Source organism: Rhipicephalus sanguineus, chromosome 1 (genome assembly GCF_013339695.2).
Source record: "Rhipicephalus sanguineus isolate Rsan-2018 chromosome 1, BIME_Rsan_1.4, whole genome shotgun sequence".
NCBI classification, from domain to species: domain Eukaryota; kingdom Metazoa; phylum Arthropoda; class Arachnida; order Ixodida; family Ixodidae; genus Rhipicephalus; species Rhipicephalus sanguineus.
In genome coordinates, this window is record NC_051176.1 from 239,959,255 (window position 1) to 239,978,767 (window position 19,513).

The 19,513-nt window shown below is 46.2% G+C and overlaps 1 protein-coding gene across 1 annotated transcript in view; it reads right to left on the reverse strand.

Moving 5' to 3' along the window:
- Positions 1-19,513, reverse strand: part of LOC119382025 (hemicentin-2) — a 283,040-nt gene that overhangs the window by 102,345 nt on the left and 161,182 nt on the right. Inside the window, exon 6 of the mRNA XM_037649767.2 lies at positions 14,545-14,853. Coding sequence (XP_037505695.2) covers positions 14,545-14,853 — 309 coding nt within the window. The remainder of the gene's footprint in view (positions 1-14,544; positions 14,854-19,513) is intronic.

Genomic DNA, 19,513 nt, shown 5'->3' on the forward strand with positions numbered 1-19,513 from the left:
CAGAAGCGAACCAGCGCGGAGATCACGCCGTGGGGCGTCTGCTGTTTTGTTTGCCCATACTGGTTTATTTGCCCCATAAATGTGACATCACTTCCGCCACACTTTTCGCAATATATTGGGATATGATGGGGCCTCTACTGAGTTTTCCTTCTTCCATGGGGTATGGAACGCGCTTCAACCATGGAGAAAAAAAAAACAGATAGCCGAGCTAGTTGTTAAGTACTCGTGTTAAAAAGACAGGTCGTGCGAGCACGGACACGAGAGAGAAGTTAACAGTTATTTCTCGCGTAGACCGCCACGCGCACCTGATAGGTATCGCCTCTTACCTGGGAATGCACAGATAAGTATTTGGGTCTACCTTCTTTTCCGCCACTGTATGCTTTTTTTTTTTCGTTATTATCGGCGCTTATGGTGTCTTGACTACTCCCTTGTGTCCGTGTTTGCACGCCCTGTCGCTTTAAAGAGCCCCAAAATGGCCTCTGAAAATACAAAAAAATGCGAGCAGTTTGCACTAAGTCGCGCAAAGCTTGGCACAGCGAAGCGCGGGCCCGTCGCCGTTCGAACTCCCTATCGACCGACACGTCTAGCTTCGAGATGCGCGGCTTCCTCCTCGGGAGTACGCGCTTTCTTCGGACGCCCCATGACTCTCTGGACACGATCGGGCGCAGCCAGGCTATGCACTATAGAGCGGAGTTTGCGCGCGATATATCCGTCGGTACATAGGCTTGGCTTAGCTACTGCGCGTGCGGGGCTTGGCCAGGTGGTGCGGTATCTAGTCGCTAGACAACGTGATGCTTGCTCCCTCTTTCTTTCTTTCTTTCTTTCTTTCTTTCTTTCTTTCTTTCTTTCTTTCTTTCTTTCTTTCTTTCTTTCTTTCTTTCTTTCTTTCTTTCTTTCTTTCTTTCTTTCTTTCTTTCTTTCTTTCTTTCTTTCTTTCTTTTCCTCCCTCTCTGTACTCGTTCTCTCACACATCAGGGTTATTACAGGCCACGCCGTAGTGCGATTTGGCCAAATTCTTTGGCACATACCCTTTCATGACGATGATAGTGTTCGGGCACGGTCAGACACTTAGCGCCGAGCTAGAACAGCTTCGCTGTTAAGAAACGAGCGCGCTATTCTCTCTTGGCATTTCTTTTCTTTTTGGCGCACTTAGTGACGACAGTACGGTGATTCACGTGATATCATTTGTGTTCATACTCTCGATTGGTCCATATACGAGAAATATCACTTGTGAATTGTCTCCCACCACATGCAATCGACTACCCGTTCTTCCTTGTATCGCATGACTATGGTGTGCGATAAACGGATTTTGTTCCATTTTGTGCACTTCCGACTGCGCAAGCCGAGATAACAGGGTGTAGCCGACAAGCGCGAAATCCTGATAGGCTCATGGCTTAGTGCTGCTTTATAAAGAAATAGGTGGCGAGGAGATATCGCCTTTAAGAAGGGTTATGAAGGTGAGAACGAAACGAATGGAAAAGGCGCCGGATTATTTCATTCTTCCAACGGACGAACTGTCTACAGCGGAGACAATGTAGCTCTCCCGAAAAAGGGCGAGCTCGCATCCATGGTTTTTCTATATTTTTTATTGCGATAGCTATTATATGAGCACTCTGGACAGATTTTCACCGTCGCCGTCATGTTCCGTATGAAGTACAAATGAATAACATCACTCCACGCATCGTATGTTCTACCCGCGAGTGAAAGCTGGCGAGCGCTGGCGAGGAACGCGGCTGAAGCAGAGATTAAAAACATTGGCCATCTCCGTCGCACGGAGGACGCATGCGCTAAAATCAGCCCGCATGCGAGGCCTGCAGTCGATTGCTTCCAGAAAGGAAACACCCCGCTCGTCTTTCGCTGGGCGAAGGAGCATGAAGCGACGCTGGGGAAGGGGGGCAGCGTGGCTCGAATAGCCAGTGTGAATTTTCACTATTAGGGCGCGGTCGGGAGCGCACTGGCGAGCGTGCTATCTCGGCAGACATCAGCAAACGGCTCGTATACCCTTCTACGCACAGTGATCTCACCGCTTCGTGTTGTGACCTCTGATACGACAAACTGCACGAAAACCACTTCTCTCCCGGGAGCGGCCGTATTCCTATATACCAGCGTTTTCTAGGGTTATGTCGAGATAGAATCAAAAAGTTAGCTGCTAGCCATAGTTCGTATAACATTACGACATGTTGCTATCGCATTCACAGCTTCGCATTTTCGTTGAAACAGATTTTTTCGAAATTAGAGGGACAAATTTCTCTCCCCACCAACTCCTATATCCCCCCCCCCCCTCCGACCACGCCAAGCCGCCGCCGATCCGATGATCCTCGCGCCGTTCACGCGCCGCCGCCGGCGATTTTGGACCGGCGCAGAGGTCTACCTGACTACGCCCCCTGCAGGGCAGAAGCGTTCCCCATGTTTCTCCAATGAACCCGGTCGTGTGCTTGCTGCGGCCGCTTCATCCCCGCAAGCTTCTTAATCTCATCTGCCCACTAATCTTTCTGCCTCAGCCTCACGCGCTCTCCTTCTTTTGAGTCCAGTCTGTTTCCTTGTCTTGACTCTCTCTGCTCCTCTCTTGACCCATTCTCTCCTTCTTCTCTTGACCCACTCTGCTCTCTTCTTGTCCCTTAAGGTTACACCTATTGTCTTCATTTCTATAAAACTTCCTGTTGAGCGAGTTGGTGTTGGATCACATACATTTTAGATGCGAAGCATCTTAAGGCGGGGGCTTTGTCCATCTCTCCCGCGGCATCCCCACCCCCACTGCACATGCGCGTCCCCTCCCCCTCTCTCTCGTCCTACGCTCCCCCCCTCTCGCGCGCCTCATTCTTTCCTGCGCAACGCCGCCGCCAGTGTCAGCTTTAGCGCCTGCACAAGCACGCCACGGGAGGCCTCCACATCCCCACTACGCATGCGCGTCCCCCCCTCTTTCTCTCTGCTCTCCTACGCTCCCCCCCTCTCGCCGCGCGCCTCATTCTCTCCTGCGCAACGCCGCGATGTTTGATTGAAAAAACCGACTGCGCGCTCTGCACAACCGTTCACCGGCCACCGCGCACAGGGTGTTTCAAGAAATGTGTCCAGCCTTCTCAAAAAATCAGGAAAATGCGATATTTGATTGCTGCCTTCAAAATTGGTTTTTCTGTAGTGGCAGGGATTTTAAGATGGTTAAAGAAATTATTAGGGACTGTAATTAAGAAAGTTAAATTAACTTTTTATTTACTGGAGTTAGGTGACTGTGTCAAATAGGGGAATTGAAGTTCTTCGTGCCAGAAACCCATCCCAACATTGAGATTTCAGAAAAAGCGGCCTCTAAAAATAATTACGAAGTAATGAAATTCAACCGAATTCGATGGCTTTCGCTGTTGAAAGCCGTTGCATTTCGTTGAATTTCATTATGCCACAACAATTACTAGAGGACGCTTTTTCGAAATCTCAAAGCTCGGATGGGTTCCTCGCATGAAGAACTTCAAAGCTCCCATTTGACACAATCGTCTAACTCCACTAATTAAAAAGTTAATTAACGTAACTTTCTTAATTACTGTCCTAAATGATGTCCTTAAGTACCTTAAGATTCCTGCCGCTACAGAAAAAGCAATTCTGAAGGCCCCGAGCAAATATCGTATTTTCCTGATTTTTTGAGAAGGTTGGACACATTTCTTGAAACACTCTGTATATATATATATATATATATATATATATATATATATATATATATATATATATATATATATATATATATATATATATATATATATATATATATATATATGCACTGGATCTGGACCTGTATTGTAGTGCAGGTGGCAGATTTCTCTTGTACGTAGTTGAACAATAAAGATTTGCAGCGTGCACGTTAACTAAAAGCGGACTGAGTTCTTCTGTCTCTCATTGCCCATTAGCAGTGATTTTGCTCTGGGAAACACCGACGCACACTGCATACTTCGCCCCTCCACAGGTTTCAAGTTAGTGGAGCTGAAACATTTTTTTAGCGCAGAAGTGGAAAGTAAAGAAATCCTGAGAAGAGAAGTGTATTAGCGATACTCCTATGTATTTGTTCAATAGCGAGTGTAGCTTTTTTGATTCGATGCTTGATTAGCGACGCAGCGGCGGCACGCATGCGCTTAAGGGGTCTACTTTCCGTGGTTTACTCCGGGATAAAGCCAGTCGATGTTTAGCGCTCGCCCTATTCACTGTGTTCTTCTTCTCTTCTCAAGATTTCTTTCCTTTCCACTTTTGCGCTAAAAAATGTCGTATGTCATCTTTCTTTCTATTTATGTCCACTTCTACTTTCTGTTGTCTGTCCGCTTTCTATTTCTTTATACAGTCCGCTTATGTTTTTACAACTAATGCCTTCCAATATTATGTTTCGAAATATAAATTACTCCCTTCTAGCGCTAGATTTCAGTGCATGAAAATTGTAGCAATGTATTATACATAGTTTCTAAATATATGGAAGGTCTTTCAATGAATGGATCTGGTGCATAAGCTAATTCCACTATAACCAAACATGCACAACCAAGGTGCTGGTTTGAGGTTAGGAAAGAGGCTTATTTCTGCAACACATATGGGAGCACGGCGTCGCGTCGTTGGGGGGAGGGCAAAGGGGAGTGAAAGCAGATAGCGGAAAGAAGAGGCCACCATCTCGAGACATGGATAGCCACAACAGTGAGAACCAGGTGAGGCATATAGCTCTACCCCCATTAGAAAAAACCAGTGGGTCTTCGGTGGTGCTGGTAATCGGACCCAGAGCCTCCCGGAAACAGCAGATGCTCCCACAAGCATTCACCTTGCCACCCACAAATTCGGAAGTGAACGGGGCGAGAAGAAAAACGTGGACCGCAGGTAATTAGATAAGGTTACTCAAAGGAGGGGCAAGAAAAAGGAAGTGCAGAACTTCTCCGCTCTGTCCACTAGGAGGGACAATCTCTAGCATGTATAGATGGGGCCAAAATTATTAAATGCGAAGCATTTCTTAGCGAACCTCTGGCACTTTGAGCGTTTCTATCTACGTATCTATCTATCTATCTATCTAGCCGCCTACGTCTGGATGCTTTCATGATCGCCTCCTTAACTTGGTGTACACCAAAATTTGCATGGGAGGGTAAGAGGATTTGACGAATATGATTGCCGGGTCATGACATGAATAACGTTAAAATCCTGTCGCGTACGTCGTCAAACCCTTTCCACTAGACACGTGTGGCACATACCCGTTTACCACGGGCCGCGGTGTACGGGTATGCGCCACAGGTGATTGACAGTTTATAGCTACCCAGGAACGGCGAGAACAGACATTGGTAACTTAAATTCTAGCACGTTAAGGAAAACCAACATCGGCAGCGTTGATTCAACGAATGGAAAAAATGAAAATGAGGATCCCAGCAGAAATCGAACCCAAGCATTCTGCGTGGCAATCAGGTATTCTACCACTGAGCCACGCCAGGTCTATAAACTGGTTTGGAAAAACAGCCTACGCAGGCGTAATATCGGTGCAACGTCTATTGTAGTTGTGGTGCTGGCTATCTAATGTTAGAAGAAAGCAATAAACACTACATGATACTCCTATGATGTGTACTCCTACGATACAGGCGTCATATCAAATTAACATCTGAAGTTCCAGTGTTGGCTCCGCTTTTACAGCAGTCTAATAAACATTACGTTTCTATTTCTATGATTCAGCAAGCTATATTGAAGCATTGCTCGACCCCGAAGGAATACATTAACGAAAGTTACATATGATATCCACATCACCGCACCGTAATGTGCGCTTCGTCCACCAGAACGACGCAGTGTCTTCTTCATTTCTTAAGAGGCTGGGCGATGGCCTTATGCTGACCGAGGATGATGCCAGATTGATTGACTGCCGCTTTGTAGACTAGGCTACGTAGGCCACATACGCCCAGGTAGTCTACGAATACGACGAACACCATCCACTGATGTTGGTCTACGTAGCCCTATCCAGGCCTACCAGCCTCGACGGCCTATACCTCATCAACGCGAAGGGTGGCTTCAGGTTTCGGCATTTCGCCGGCTCTGTCGACAGACAATTTGTCGACGAAATGACCGAGGCATCCACGAATTCCAACAGCTCTACTATACCACCTACTTCACTACCCATGGACCCCTCGTCACCACGATCACGACCGAATCCTATAACAAGTCATGACCAGCTGCTGGTGCTCACTGATCACGGTGATGATGCCCTTGTTCAAGAACTGTCAAGAACTTCTTGCACACATGCACACGGGTTCGTGAAACGTGCGTGCGTTCTCGGGACACGTATAAGCACTACATATCAGCTTACCGCTTCTGGTGTTGGTAATACCCACGTTGCCATTGGCAGCGTTACCCAACTGTAAACAACTGCTTATATAACTCATATGCGTCTCTTCCACACACACATATATATATATATATATATATATATATATATATATATATATATATATATATATATATATATATATATATATATATATATATATATATATATATATATATATATATCTGTGCGTATAAAATTTATACAAATCTTTAGCGTCATTTTGTAACGTGTCGCTAAGTAAAAAATGTTACGCCACAGTCACCTACCCGCCGCATGCTTCGCATAACGTCGACTCCCACGTTATGTGGGATCTGCCGAATTTTTTGTCACTTGAGCCGAGAATCCTAATAGAACCTAGCACTCTGCATTGATCAACACACAAAGGTACCCTTGCAGGCTAAGCAAGGCACAGAAACACGTGAGAGGGCCCGAACCCCGTGTGCCTGAGTGTACGGTGCTGCAACACACCGAACGCCCGCATCCTGCATAAGCTCCCACGGGGGTTCGTGAATGATTAGTCTGGCACAGTTCCACCCGTCCTTTTCTAGGGTAATAAGATACAAAAAGGGCTGCATCTTTTGATACTGTATACTGAATACATTACTTACATCCTTCTGTTATCCGATGGTTAGAGGATCTGCAGCGGTCAGTTTCATTATGCCGCCGAAACCTGCTGTCTTTTCCGCGTACACCGTCTGTATCTTTACAGGGTAAAGCGGCGCAATGTAGAAACCTAAGAACAGAGAAGATAGGAAAAAAAAATCTAACGCTCTTTCTGTCTTCATTTTCCTAAAGTTTTTACATTGCGCCAGTTTACCCTGTTAAGTTATGCACCAACTAGCCCAACATATGACCCTGCTGAAGTCTACGTATATCTTCCTCCGTCCGGCTCCCATGCGAGGCGTCTTCGTGCATTTTCGCGTGTTTGATTACAGGACCAAAAAGTAACGCTAAATGGCGAGCGAGATAAGAATAACAACGAAACACGTGACGTCGCTGCATGCTTTGCCCAAAAAGCAGGCTCTTTGCGTTTGGATGTTCATTTCGGCTGCACTAGTTTGCCCGCTTTTGCCCGCGTTGATCACTGTTCATTAGCGGAATAATAACACAGGGCAATGTTTATGTTTATGCATTTCATTTATTTCTTTTGTCTGCTGGCGCCACAGGAAAGAGGCTGCGAGGTGGGGAGGATAGCGGAGGGAGGAGGGGAGGGGGGGGGGGGCGGGCCTGCTCACGCGTGGAAACGCCTGTTCATTTCCGGGCTGTGTGGGCCTCGCTCCTTTCATGCTTATCGTTGGCTCGTTGTTGAAGCACGTGGAAGCAAGCCGATGGCGAAGCAACGCTGAGCGGGCGTGGTTGTCGGAACGCTCGATTTGTTCCCAGCTGAATGGTGCCGTGGCGTCGCGTATTACGCGGTCGCATACTACAAAGCAAAACAAACCGCCCACCGACTCACGTGCTACAGTGAGAGCTATTATGGCAGCGCAGAAGCACACGTGCTAGCTACCCTCTCAGGAAACGAAATGCCAGAAACTCGCTCATATATATGTGTCTCATGGAAACGTTCACATGGTTTGTTGGTTCCACAGACGCCCGACCATAGTTCCTAGTGGTGTAGTGAGCCCAAAGGGAGAGAACATGCGCGGCAGTCACCGAAGCACACGCGCGCACGATAAGTAGGCCCACTGCAGCAAATTTTTCCGCACTGTGTAGGGACAGGTGACGCGCTAGGAAGCAAACATCCGTTTTTTTTTGTTTTAGCTGATACGCTCTGTAAACATTGCACTAAGAACAAACAGATAAAGGATAAAACGATAAAGCTGATTAAACTTTACAGTTAAAGTCTAGCGCCCTGCCCTGCTTCCTTCTGCATTGTTTATCCGTTTTTCACTGAGGAGAATTTACGAGAGTAGGCATCTATATAGTCGCACCAAGTGTAGGCCAACGTTTACGTTACATTTAGTTAGCGACGACGAGGTTAGTGAACACAAATGAGAAGGACAACTTGAAACGCCAGGGGGGCGTCTCCCCCTGCATTTTGTTTTTGCGCATTTGCTCGTTTACCAATCGTCTTCTGGTGGCAAGAGTGGTGCTTTTCGTATTCTGAAAGTTTAGCTTGCTAATACAAGAAAAAACGTTTTCCTCTTTAGTCTCCCTTTGAAACACCCTACGCACGAGTCCCTGTGTAAAAAAAAAAAAAGACAATTCGAGATATACATTGCCTAACTTCACCTTTCAAGTCATCCTTGTTCCCGCGCACAATAGCTAAGTGGAACAACTTGCATGACGCCGTGCCACCGCATCCGGTACATCGATCCCCACATTACTTAAACGCCAAATCAACGCTCTGCGGTTACCCGCCGCGGTGGTCCAGTAGTTATGGTGCTCGACTGCTGACCCGAAGGTCGCAGGATCGAATCCCGGCCGCGGCGGCTGCACTTTCGATGGAGGCGAAATGCTCGAGACCCGTGTAGTTAGATTTAGGTGCACGTTAAAGAACCCCAGGTGGTCGAAATTTCCGGAGCCCTCCACTACGGCGTCATTCATAATGATGTCATTGTTTTGGGACGTGAAGCCCCATCAATTATTTATTAACTCTTTGTGATTCACGACCACGGCGTAGAATGAATTATAAGCAGTGATATGCCTTCCGCTTTGTTATGTATGGCACGTGTAGGTATGACAACTCAGGCACTACACGCATGTCGGATGCGTGTTTTTGCTGTTCTAATTTTTTCAGTTTTCTCTTCAAGCCTTTCCCCTCTTTTGCACAGGGACGGCTGCACCATTAGTGGCGTATTTATGTTCCACAATCAATCGTCATCGATCTCGCTTGCATTCCCTCGCTTTAGTGCCCCGGTCCCGAATGGCGTGCGAGATATCTGCCCGGCATTATCGTTCATGATATGAGCGTAGCAAGCGTGGGGTTTTCAAGAAAGAAAACGTAAGCAAGCCAGACGCAAGAGAATGCGTATGACTTTAGCTCAACTCTCTTAATTCAGTTCTGCAAATAGGGGCCTGCCCACAGAGGTCCTAGCGGTAAAGTGTATAAAGAGCATGAACCCGTGTGGCCAGCCCAATGGGTACAGAACTGAATTAATACCGGTGTCACACGGACACTTTTGATCACGATCAGGACCGATCCGGATTCGGCTCGACCCGGATCAGGTGCTGCTACACGGTCACATTTAATCGCGATCAGGCCCGATCACGATCTGCGCATCGCGATCTGGCTCCGTGATCGCAATTTCGCTGATGACTGCACCTGAAAGCGTCTAGAGATAATATTTAAGGCATCGCTAGCACAAAAACAGATTCCAGATGATTGGCTAGTTGCAAAAGTTGTCCCGGTACACAAATCTGGTGAAAAGCAAAACATTGGAAACTATCGGCCTATTTCATTGACGTGTGTGTGCTGCAAGCTTCTTGAGCATATAATATCAAAGTCAATCTATAGTTACCTTGAAGACAAGAAGGCTTTCTTTTCTCATCAACACGGTTTTCGACGAAACCTATCCACCGTTACACAATTGGTAGAAACAATTAATGACTTTTCAACTGCACTGAATAACAGAAAACAGATAGACGCTATATGTTTAGATTTCTCCAAGGCCTTTGACCGGGTCGTGCATATGAAATTAATAAATAAGCTAATAGAAATGAATATAAGTTATGAAGTTGTTGCATGGATCCGCTCATACCTCACAGGTGGTACACAATACGTCGAAATAAATGGTAGCAAATCCAATCTGTTAAAAGTAACCTCAGGCGTACCACAGGGATCCGTCTTAGGACCCCTTCTTTTCTTGGTTTATATAAACAATATTGCTCATGACATAGGCGACGACATAACTGTTAGGTTATTCGCAGATGATTGCCTAATATATCGAGAAATTAATAATCATAATGATCAGGCGTCACTCAAGCGAGCTCTTAAAGCAGTAGAAGGTTGGGCCGCTAAATGGGAAATGAAAATCAATGAATCTAAATCAGTCATGCTCAGGCTTACCAAGCGAAAAAAGCACATTATTAAAGGTAATTACGAAATGAATTCCACCACTCTCACCGAAGCGGACACGGTAAAATACTTAGGCCTAACAATTTCAAATAACTTAAGTTGGAAACCACACGTAAACCAGATTTGTGCAGCTGCAGACAAAAAGTTATGGTTCCTTCGCCGCAAACTAAAGCTAGCAACACCATCCGTTAAGCTGCTTGCATATTTGACCTACGTAAGACCAACCCTAGAGTACGCCAGTGCAGTATGGGATCCGTTCCAATCGGGGTTGACAAATCGCATTGAAAAATACAGAGAAAAGCCGCTAGGCTAATTTTATCCCGGTATTCTCGAAATGACTCCGTTTCTGAAATGCTTCGATTGCTTGAATTGCCTACGCTGGCTCAACGCCGGAAACTTGCTAGACTTAAATTTCTTTTTATGTTATCAAAAGGACACTTTAATATTGAAACTAAGCCTTATCTTGTTTCCAGGCAAACCAGCAACGTCAGATTAAGCAATCAATTTTTGTTCTTGGTTCCAAAATGCTGTCTTGATGGGTACGCGTATTCTTTTTTTCCTCGAACGATAAAAGAGTGGAACGAGTTGCCAGTGTCTGTATTGACTTCAACGAGCATTGAAAGTTTTGAAGAGGGAATTAAAAGTCTATTACAAAAATGATTATTGCTAGTGCTGTACGTACATTGTCATGAGTTCCCATGACGTTCGAAATTCTGTAGTTTTCTCTTTTTCATATTGCATACTGTAACATCGTCCAAATGTTTGTCGATATTTTTTTTTCTTCCTACGGTTTCTTATTGGTTTTTGAAAATTATGTATTCTTTTCTACAGTTTTGTTTTCATTATACTATGTTCTACTTACTATATTCTGTGTTATCATTAAAATCACTGTACCCACCCTGTTACGGCCATGACGGCCAACAGTATTTGGAAATAAATAAATAAAATAAAAAAAAAAACGCCAGGCCTGCGCGGAAAGCGCAGCACAGTCACAGCGAAAGCTGGAAGAGCGGCATTTCTAGAGCCCGTTATAAACTCTCCTGTGGCTACTAATACAGGTACATTAGCAACGTACCCATTACGCCACAAAGCGTAATTTTTGGGAAGTTGGGAAGCACCCAGCACGACATTATTCGTTGTTCTGCGGAGAAGCGAGGTACCATATGTAAGCGATTATGTGCAGTTTGTTGATGCGGCGGTTGATGACGATGAATAATTATGGTTGCGCCCTTTGTAATGGGTTGGAAGCTTTAAACGACCCACTAGTTACGTAATGCATAATGTGTGACGCCCGGTCGTTATTTAACTGTCCCACCACGCTTTATAACACACTTTAACCGGAGAAAGGTAGAGCGAGAGACAGAGAGAATTGACTTTATTGAGACTCTGAGGAAATGGATCATGGAAGCCTTGTGGGCTTCCTTGGCAACCAACAAAAGTGCACTTGCGAGGAACCCACTACGCTATAAATCATTGTAATTTTTGAGAAGTAGGGCAGTAGGCACTGTGCCATTTTTCGTCATTCTACAGACACCCGTGGTACCTGCTAAACGCATGTAAGGCATTATGCGCACTTTTTTGATGCTGTGCGTGATGACGATGAAGAATTATGGCAGAGCTCTTTGTAATGGGTTGGAAGCATTCAACAACTTACTCGTTGCGCAATTCGCATTGTGTGACGCCTGGTTACAGAATTCGCGTTGTGCGACGCTTGGTGCTTATTCTACTCTTTTACCACGCTATATTGCATATGCTAATGTGGTTCCTTGCCGACATGAAGCCTGTATAGGACCTTTTTGCAAAGCAGTTTCAAGTACCGGCATGGCTCAGAGGTTGAATACTGGGCTCCCACGCAGAGGGCCCAGGTTCGAACCTCGTTCCATCCTGGAATTTTTTTCTTCTTTAGTTTTTTTTTCTTATTTCGAGCGATACTGGTTACGGACACCGGCGGCGGCGGCGGCGGCGGCGGCGGCGGCGGCGGCGGCGGCAGCGGCGGCGGCGGCGGCGGCAGCGGCGGCGGCGGCGGACAACTACGGCACCAAAAACGGCCGGTGAAATGATCTCATAACAGCTTTCGCTGTAATAAACTCGATCCGGACTAGGCTGTACCATGTAGCAGCGACCAACTTGTTATCGTGATCACGAAGTACGATCCGAGGCACGATCAAAAGCGCCCGTGTGACACCAGCAAAATATAGTTGAGCTGAGATTCACCCACATCCACTTTGGCCTGCTCAAAGCCTTCACTACGTCATCACTTCGTCAGTTCATTGTTGCCGAAGGATCTTCAACTCTCTCATACTACAATCTTGATTTAAAAAAAAGGGTTGGATATAGTTCCCTCCTCATACGTGAGAACTGTATGGGTCCCAAGAACCTTGCGGCGCCATACAGATTTGCAGATTTTGGCGCACTTCCAAAAGTTGCATCGCTTCGAGATTACGCCCGTACCAAAACTGCTGTGAAGCCACAAATCAGTGCTTGTTCCGCGCTTTAGCGAGTTAGTAAAGTCGATCAAACTGTCTCCTAAACAGCGCCTACACAGCAAAACACGTGCACTCCCAGCCGAAAGGAGAGTGCCTTATTCACCAAGTTGCTCGCACATGCTCTAACGCTCTCGATGCTGTTCCCTGGTATCACCCTAGATACGGTTGCTCCGATTAAACAATGGAAAAAGCACAAACAGAAACAATTAAGGCCTATTTGTTTCACAGCGTTTTACAGCGAAAGCTGTTATGAGATCATTTCACCGGCCGTTTTTGGCGCCGTAGTTGTCCGCCGCCGCCGCCGCCGCCGCCGCCGCTGCCGCCGCCGCCGCCGCCGCCGCCGCCGCCGCCGCCGCCGCCGGTGTCCGTAACCAGTATCGCTCGAAATAAGAAAAAAAACTAAATAAGAAAAAAATTCCAGGATGGAACGAGGTTCGAACCTGGGTCCTCTGCGTGGGAGCCCAGTATTCAACCTCTGAGCCATACCGGTGCTTGAAACTGCTTTGCTAAAAGGTCCTATACAGCCTTCATGTCGGGAAGGAACCACATTAGCATACGCAATATAGCGTGGTAAAAGAGTAAAATAAGCACCAAGCGTAGCACAACGCGAATTCTGTAACCAGGCGTCACACAATGCGAATTGCGCAACGAGCAGGTTGTTGAATGCTTCCAACCCATTACAAAGGACCCTGCCATAATTCTTCACCATCAGGCACAGCATCAACAAAGTGCGCATAATGCCTTACATGGGTTTAGCAGGTACCAACGCTCTCCGTAGAATGACAAAAAATGGCAGAGTGCCTGCTGGCCTACTTCTCAAAAATTACAATTATTTATAGCGTAGTGGGTTCCTCGCAAGTGCACTTGGATTGGTTGCCAAGGAAGCCCATAAGCGCATGATACACTTCCTCTGGGTCTCAGTAAAATTACAATGATTTATAGCGTAGTGGGTTCCTCGCAAGGGCACTTGTATTAGTTGCCAAGGAAGCCCATAAGCGTATGATCCATTTCCTCGGGGTCTCAGTAAAGTTCTTCGCTCCCCCCACCCGTCTCTTTCCCACGTCAACGTACGTTATACAGCATGACGGGAGAGAGAAATAGCGACCGGGCGTCACCCAATGCAAATTACATAACTGGTGGGCCGTTTAAAGATTCCAACCCATTACAAATGGCTGAGCCATAATTCTTCATCGTCATCAGTCGTCGCGTGAACAAAGTGCACCTAATGCCTTACAGACGTGTAGCTGGTGCCTCGCTTCTCCGCAGAATGACGAATAATGGCTTAGTAGGTGCTTCCAAACTTCACAAAAATTGTGATTTATGGCGTAGTGGGTACCTTTCTAGTGTACTTGTATTGTAGCCCCAAGAGAGCTTAACGGGCTCTAGAAACGCCGCTCTTCCAGCTTTCGCTGTGACTGTGCTGCGGTTTTAGCGCAGGCCTGGCGTTTTTTTGAAACAATGTATCAGATCTTGCGCAGTTGTGTCATCGTTCTTTTGCTTGAATACTGGGTAGCCGTCTCTATCAACATTCCCTTTAACATTCTGTTAAATTGACACGTATCTACCTCGCTTCGCTGCGCATTCCTTTTTTGAAGCCGTGTCTTCTTTATGTGTGTGAAACTGAAAGTATTAGATGGCCATAGTAGGCTATAATGGAACTGATGTACAAAGCTCGTAGTCATCCTGTGAGTCACCGATAAAGGGTGAACAGAGAGAGATCCACTCACGTAGCACTTTCAGGCGAAGCGAGTTGCTGAGAGCGGAGCCTTCGCTGTTTGTAGCGCTGCAAGCGTAGCGGCCGGAGAAATTGCGTCGGGCTTTCTGTAGCGCCAGGAAGCGACCGGAGATGATAACGTCGGGAAGGGTGGAGCCATTGAGCGTCTTGGTGGCGAAGTCCTCGACGCCGTCCTTTGACCAGTGCACCTCGGACGACGGTGGATTTGCGTTCACGTGACACTCCAGGTACACGTCACCGCCTTCCATAATCTCCAGGTCACGAAATGGTTGGCCGAGTCTCAGCGTCACGTTCGGTTTGTCTACAAAACGCAGAAAAGGTGCAAACGCAATCTAGTAAGGGTAACAACTTAGCTAGCAACAAAAATAAAAAAAGTAAAAAACTATGCAGCGCTGGCATGTGGCCATGATGGGCGTAAATCAATCAATCAATCAATCAATCAATCAATCAATCAATCAATCAATCAATCAATCAATCAATCAATCAATCAATCAATCAATCAATCAATCAATCAATCAATCAATCAATCTTTAGGGACGTCACACAATTTTCAAGTGAGATACACATTTTACAGGTCTGTCTTGCGAAAAAAGCTCCTGGTAGGCACCTTATAATACGTGAAAGCAACAATCTACCAGCACATCACAACCATAGAATGACTTTTCTTTCATTATCCACCACGGTGGTCTAGTGGTATATGGTGCTCGAATGCTGACCCGAAGGTCGCAGGGTCGAATCCCGGTCGCGGCGGCCGCATTTTCGATGGAGGCGAAAATGTTTGAGGCACGTGTACTTAGATTCACGTGCACGTTAAAGTACCCCAGGTGGCCGAAATTTCCGGAGCCCTCCACTACGGCGTCCCTCATAATCGTGTGGTAGTTTCGGAACGTTAGATCCCAATATTAATTATTATTTCTTTCATTCGCAAGGTTCAGCTTGACGTCACTCTGCCTGGTCTCAATGTTCAGTAGCAGAAAGTACAGGGTCCACTAAGTGAACCAGGCAGGTTAGCGCAAATCCGCTCGCAGCAACCGCTGTGCGTGCGGGCGTGGTTTAGTCACTCTGGAGTCACCATGGAAGTCATTTCGAGGACACCGTAGTGGCAACTATTCCTGGCATCATAGTGCTTAAGCGACTGGGCACGAAGTGTTGCCCTTGGTGAGGCAAATGCCATACGTTGTCCGCCCCTCCCCACTCCTTTCCAGAACGGTGGGCAAGTGCATTCCGTGTCTGCCCCCTCCCAGTAAATAAATCCAGGACGCGGCGCAATGAAAAACTTGCTTTAATGAGATCTGCTCAGCGATAGCCGCCTCCGCCATGCTGGCGCGAAAGCGTCTCGCATAGAATTAACCTACCGTGGTGGGACCCGAAAGACAACCTGTACTGCAGAAGCTGATGATGCGCAATAATCACTCTATAATTATGGAACTGCTATGAAAGAAATCTTCGTCTCAGCTGCTGGATTTGTCAGTGGGCTGCCGACAGTGTAGTGACCGCTTTCAAAAGTGAGCGGTGCAAAACGCCCTCCTCCACTCCCCAAATTTAGGCAGGCGGGTGTAGGAAGGAGGGTGGGAAGCCCTATAGCTCCTCCTGGTAAGTACTCCTACCTTTCAGTGGTTTCCTGCTGATTGTGACATCGTCGTAGAGGATATACGAACTGCGCCAACACATGTCGCTGACACAAAAAGCTATTCGTGGGCCAGTACACTCCATAAAGTGCAGTGGTAGGAGTGAACCTTTAGAGACCTCAAATGCATACTCTCGTGGCCACGCGATCATAAATCCCTTTCTCGTTTCCTTTTACTCTCATTTTACTTTGCCCCAGCCCAGGAAAGCAAATAGCCCGCTGGCCTGTTTAACCTCCCTGCCTTTCATCTCCTTATCGTATTTCCCTTTGTCTACAGGATAGACGGAAATGCGGCAAATACATGCTATATTGCACAAAAAAAAGAAAGAAAGATTGCCATATCATAAGCATATAAAGGGAAACAACAATATTACACGCAGATGCAAACGAGAAAAGCAAAACGCCGAAACCAAAGGAAGGTTACATGATTGTTGGCGACGCTCACGCTAGCCATTCTGACAAATTACAGAGTTTTCATGGTGCATTTAGCACAAATGCAATTTCAGCTTTGGTTAGCAGAACAGGCGGCATACTGACACACTGTTCTCCTCCAGCTACGATGGCCAGTGCTTCTTTCATCGGTCTAGCTTCATTGTAAACCCGTGTGTTGAGCTAACTCAAGCTGAAATTGCTTCTGTGCTAAATGTGCAACGAGCACTTGTTAATGTGTCGGAATGGCTAACGTTAGCATCAGCAACCATGATTTCACCCTTCTTTGGTTTCTGTGTTTCATTGTCATACTTTTTCTGCGCTAGTACGCAGTCTGCTTGTTTCCCTTTAAACTCACATGACGTGACAATAATGAACCAGTTGTAAGTTTACGCATCATTTGTCTGTACGCGTTTAGTGCTCTCCTGTTATCGGTATCGTGTTAGCGCAATAACCAAGCATTCAAAGCCGCGAACAAGCCCCTTCGTAGCGCGCTCGAAGTTACTGTATTCACTTGAAGGCCTCGATGTACTGACTATATAGATCGCTATGCATTTTAAATACGGATCATTTCTTAGCGAATCAAAGGCACTTTGATTGTTTCTATCTATCTATCTATCTATCTATCTATCTATCTATCTATCTATCTATCTATCTATCTATCTATCTATCCGCCTTCGTCTGGGTGCTCTCGTGGTCGCATCGTTAGCTTTGTATATACCAAAATCGGTATAAGAGGGCACGCGTATGTGGAGAACATGACTGACAGGTCATGACATGAATAACATGATTTGTCTGTCGCGTACGTCATTAGACCATTTCCCCCATTCAGGTGCGGCACATACCCGCATACCACGGCCCATCGTTCACGGGTGCACGCCACAGGTGATTCACAGTCTGTATGAACCCAGGAACGGCGAGAACAGACTGGTAATTTTAACGCGAGGACGTCAAGGAGGCCGTGTCGCAGAAAATCCTGCATTGGCGTCCGTGGCGTTGCCGGTGAGTGTAAAATCCTGACGGATGTAAAGAATAAAAATCAGAATTCACGCCGGAATCGAACCCACGCATTCTGCGTGCTAATCAAGTGTTATACCACAGAGCTACGCCAGGTCTCGAAACTGCCTTGGAAAAGCAACCTATACAGGCGTCATGTCGGGGCAACGTCAACTGTGGTTGCAGCGCTAACTATCCGTTTTTGCAACAATGTAATAAACATTACATATGCACCCCTATGACTGAGCAAGGCATATTGAAGTATTGTTCGACCCCTGAGAAATACGCTAGCGAACACCATATATGATATGCACATCACCGCCCCGCAGCGTCCGTTTCTTTTTCCTTTCGATAAAGTGAAGTCTGTGCTCTAACGTGAGTGTTGACGTTACGTCGGACCATAAGCTACCTTCTAAACGAAGTGTAGTCGACGTGTCTAGTAAGCCCACGATATGCGCACTACTCCATTTAAACAGCTGTAATCTCGTGTCTGAAAGTTGAAAAAGCACCCGCGTTACCAACCAGCCACCGACCTGTAGCACTCACCAGTTGTCTCGCAAAATCATACGAACGTATAGTCGGCATCCGAGTAGCTTACGATCTGAAACACGACGATCCACCTGGTAACGCTTGGCTCAAAAAAAAAAAAAAAAAAGATGCGGCATAGGCAGCTATATACTGGCTGACTGCTTCGCATGAAACCGACTTCCACAATGGGCGGGATCTGCCAGAATTTTTCATTAATTACCTGTATCGTCATTAGCTATTAGCAACCGCCCTGTACACAGTTGCTTGCAATAGACTTTCACGAAGCAAAAGAGAGGACGCGGAAGCAAAAGTTCAGCAAAAATAAATTATTGAAGTATTAAAAGTACTAAATTACAGGGTTTTACGTGTCATTTACAACGTCTCCGAAGTCCATTCGGGCTGCTGACGGCAGCTTTTAGTCCAGAACATTTCTAGTCTCTACTAGAAGGATAATAAAGTTGAAGTTGAAAACTGCGATATTATTATGGCACAGGTCGTAGTGCGGAACTCGGGATTATTTTGACCACCTCGGGTTCTTAGGCGTGCACTCAAATCTAGGTACACGGGTGCTTTTCCATTTCGCCACCATCGAAAAGCGGCCTCCGTGGCCCGGGATCAAACTCACGTCCTCGACCTTAGCAGAGCGACAACTTAGCAGCTAAGCTACTACGGTGGGCATTTAAAAACTTAAAGTTCTTATTAAACATATTAACTTCTGCATCTACATATATTAACGGCAGGCCCTCAGAGATCACCGTAAAAAATAGCGTTACTTCTCAGCTGGAACTTTCAGTGCATGTACAGTTTGTACATATCCGATAATGTGTTAAAAACAGTGCATAATATACAAATACGCCATGAAGTTTTGGAGCAAAGTAATTTATCTGTGCAAGCGTGCGCTCCTCTCGGATATCACACGCACATACGAGTATTGCTTAGTCTCGAAGGCACGAAGTATCGAAGTATTTTTAAGAAGGCGCGCACGTACACAGCATAGCCACGTCAGATAAAGGGATCACATTTAAAATGCAAAGGGCTCACGATTCAGTGAAGGCCATCAAAGGACCGCCGTGACGTTGGCCAAAGCTATTTTCGTGTTTCGTTACAAGTGCTGCGCCCACTGTTGAAGAGGGTCAGCATGCTAGGAGACGAGGCGAAAGAGAGCTCAAGGCCACATATCAGCGCAATTCATGGTGTGTTTCCAACCTTGGTATATGTCTAATTTCTAGGGTTGCGTTCTTGATACCTCAACCGCCGAGGAAACGGCGCGGTAACAATGGGCTTAATTTCGTACTTTGAACATGCGTCATTACAGCTATAAGTCGGCTCAAACTCAAGTTAAAATTTTTATCATTAGCAACAATTTCTGTAATTTACCTAT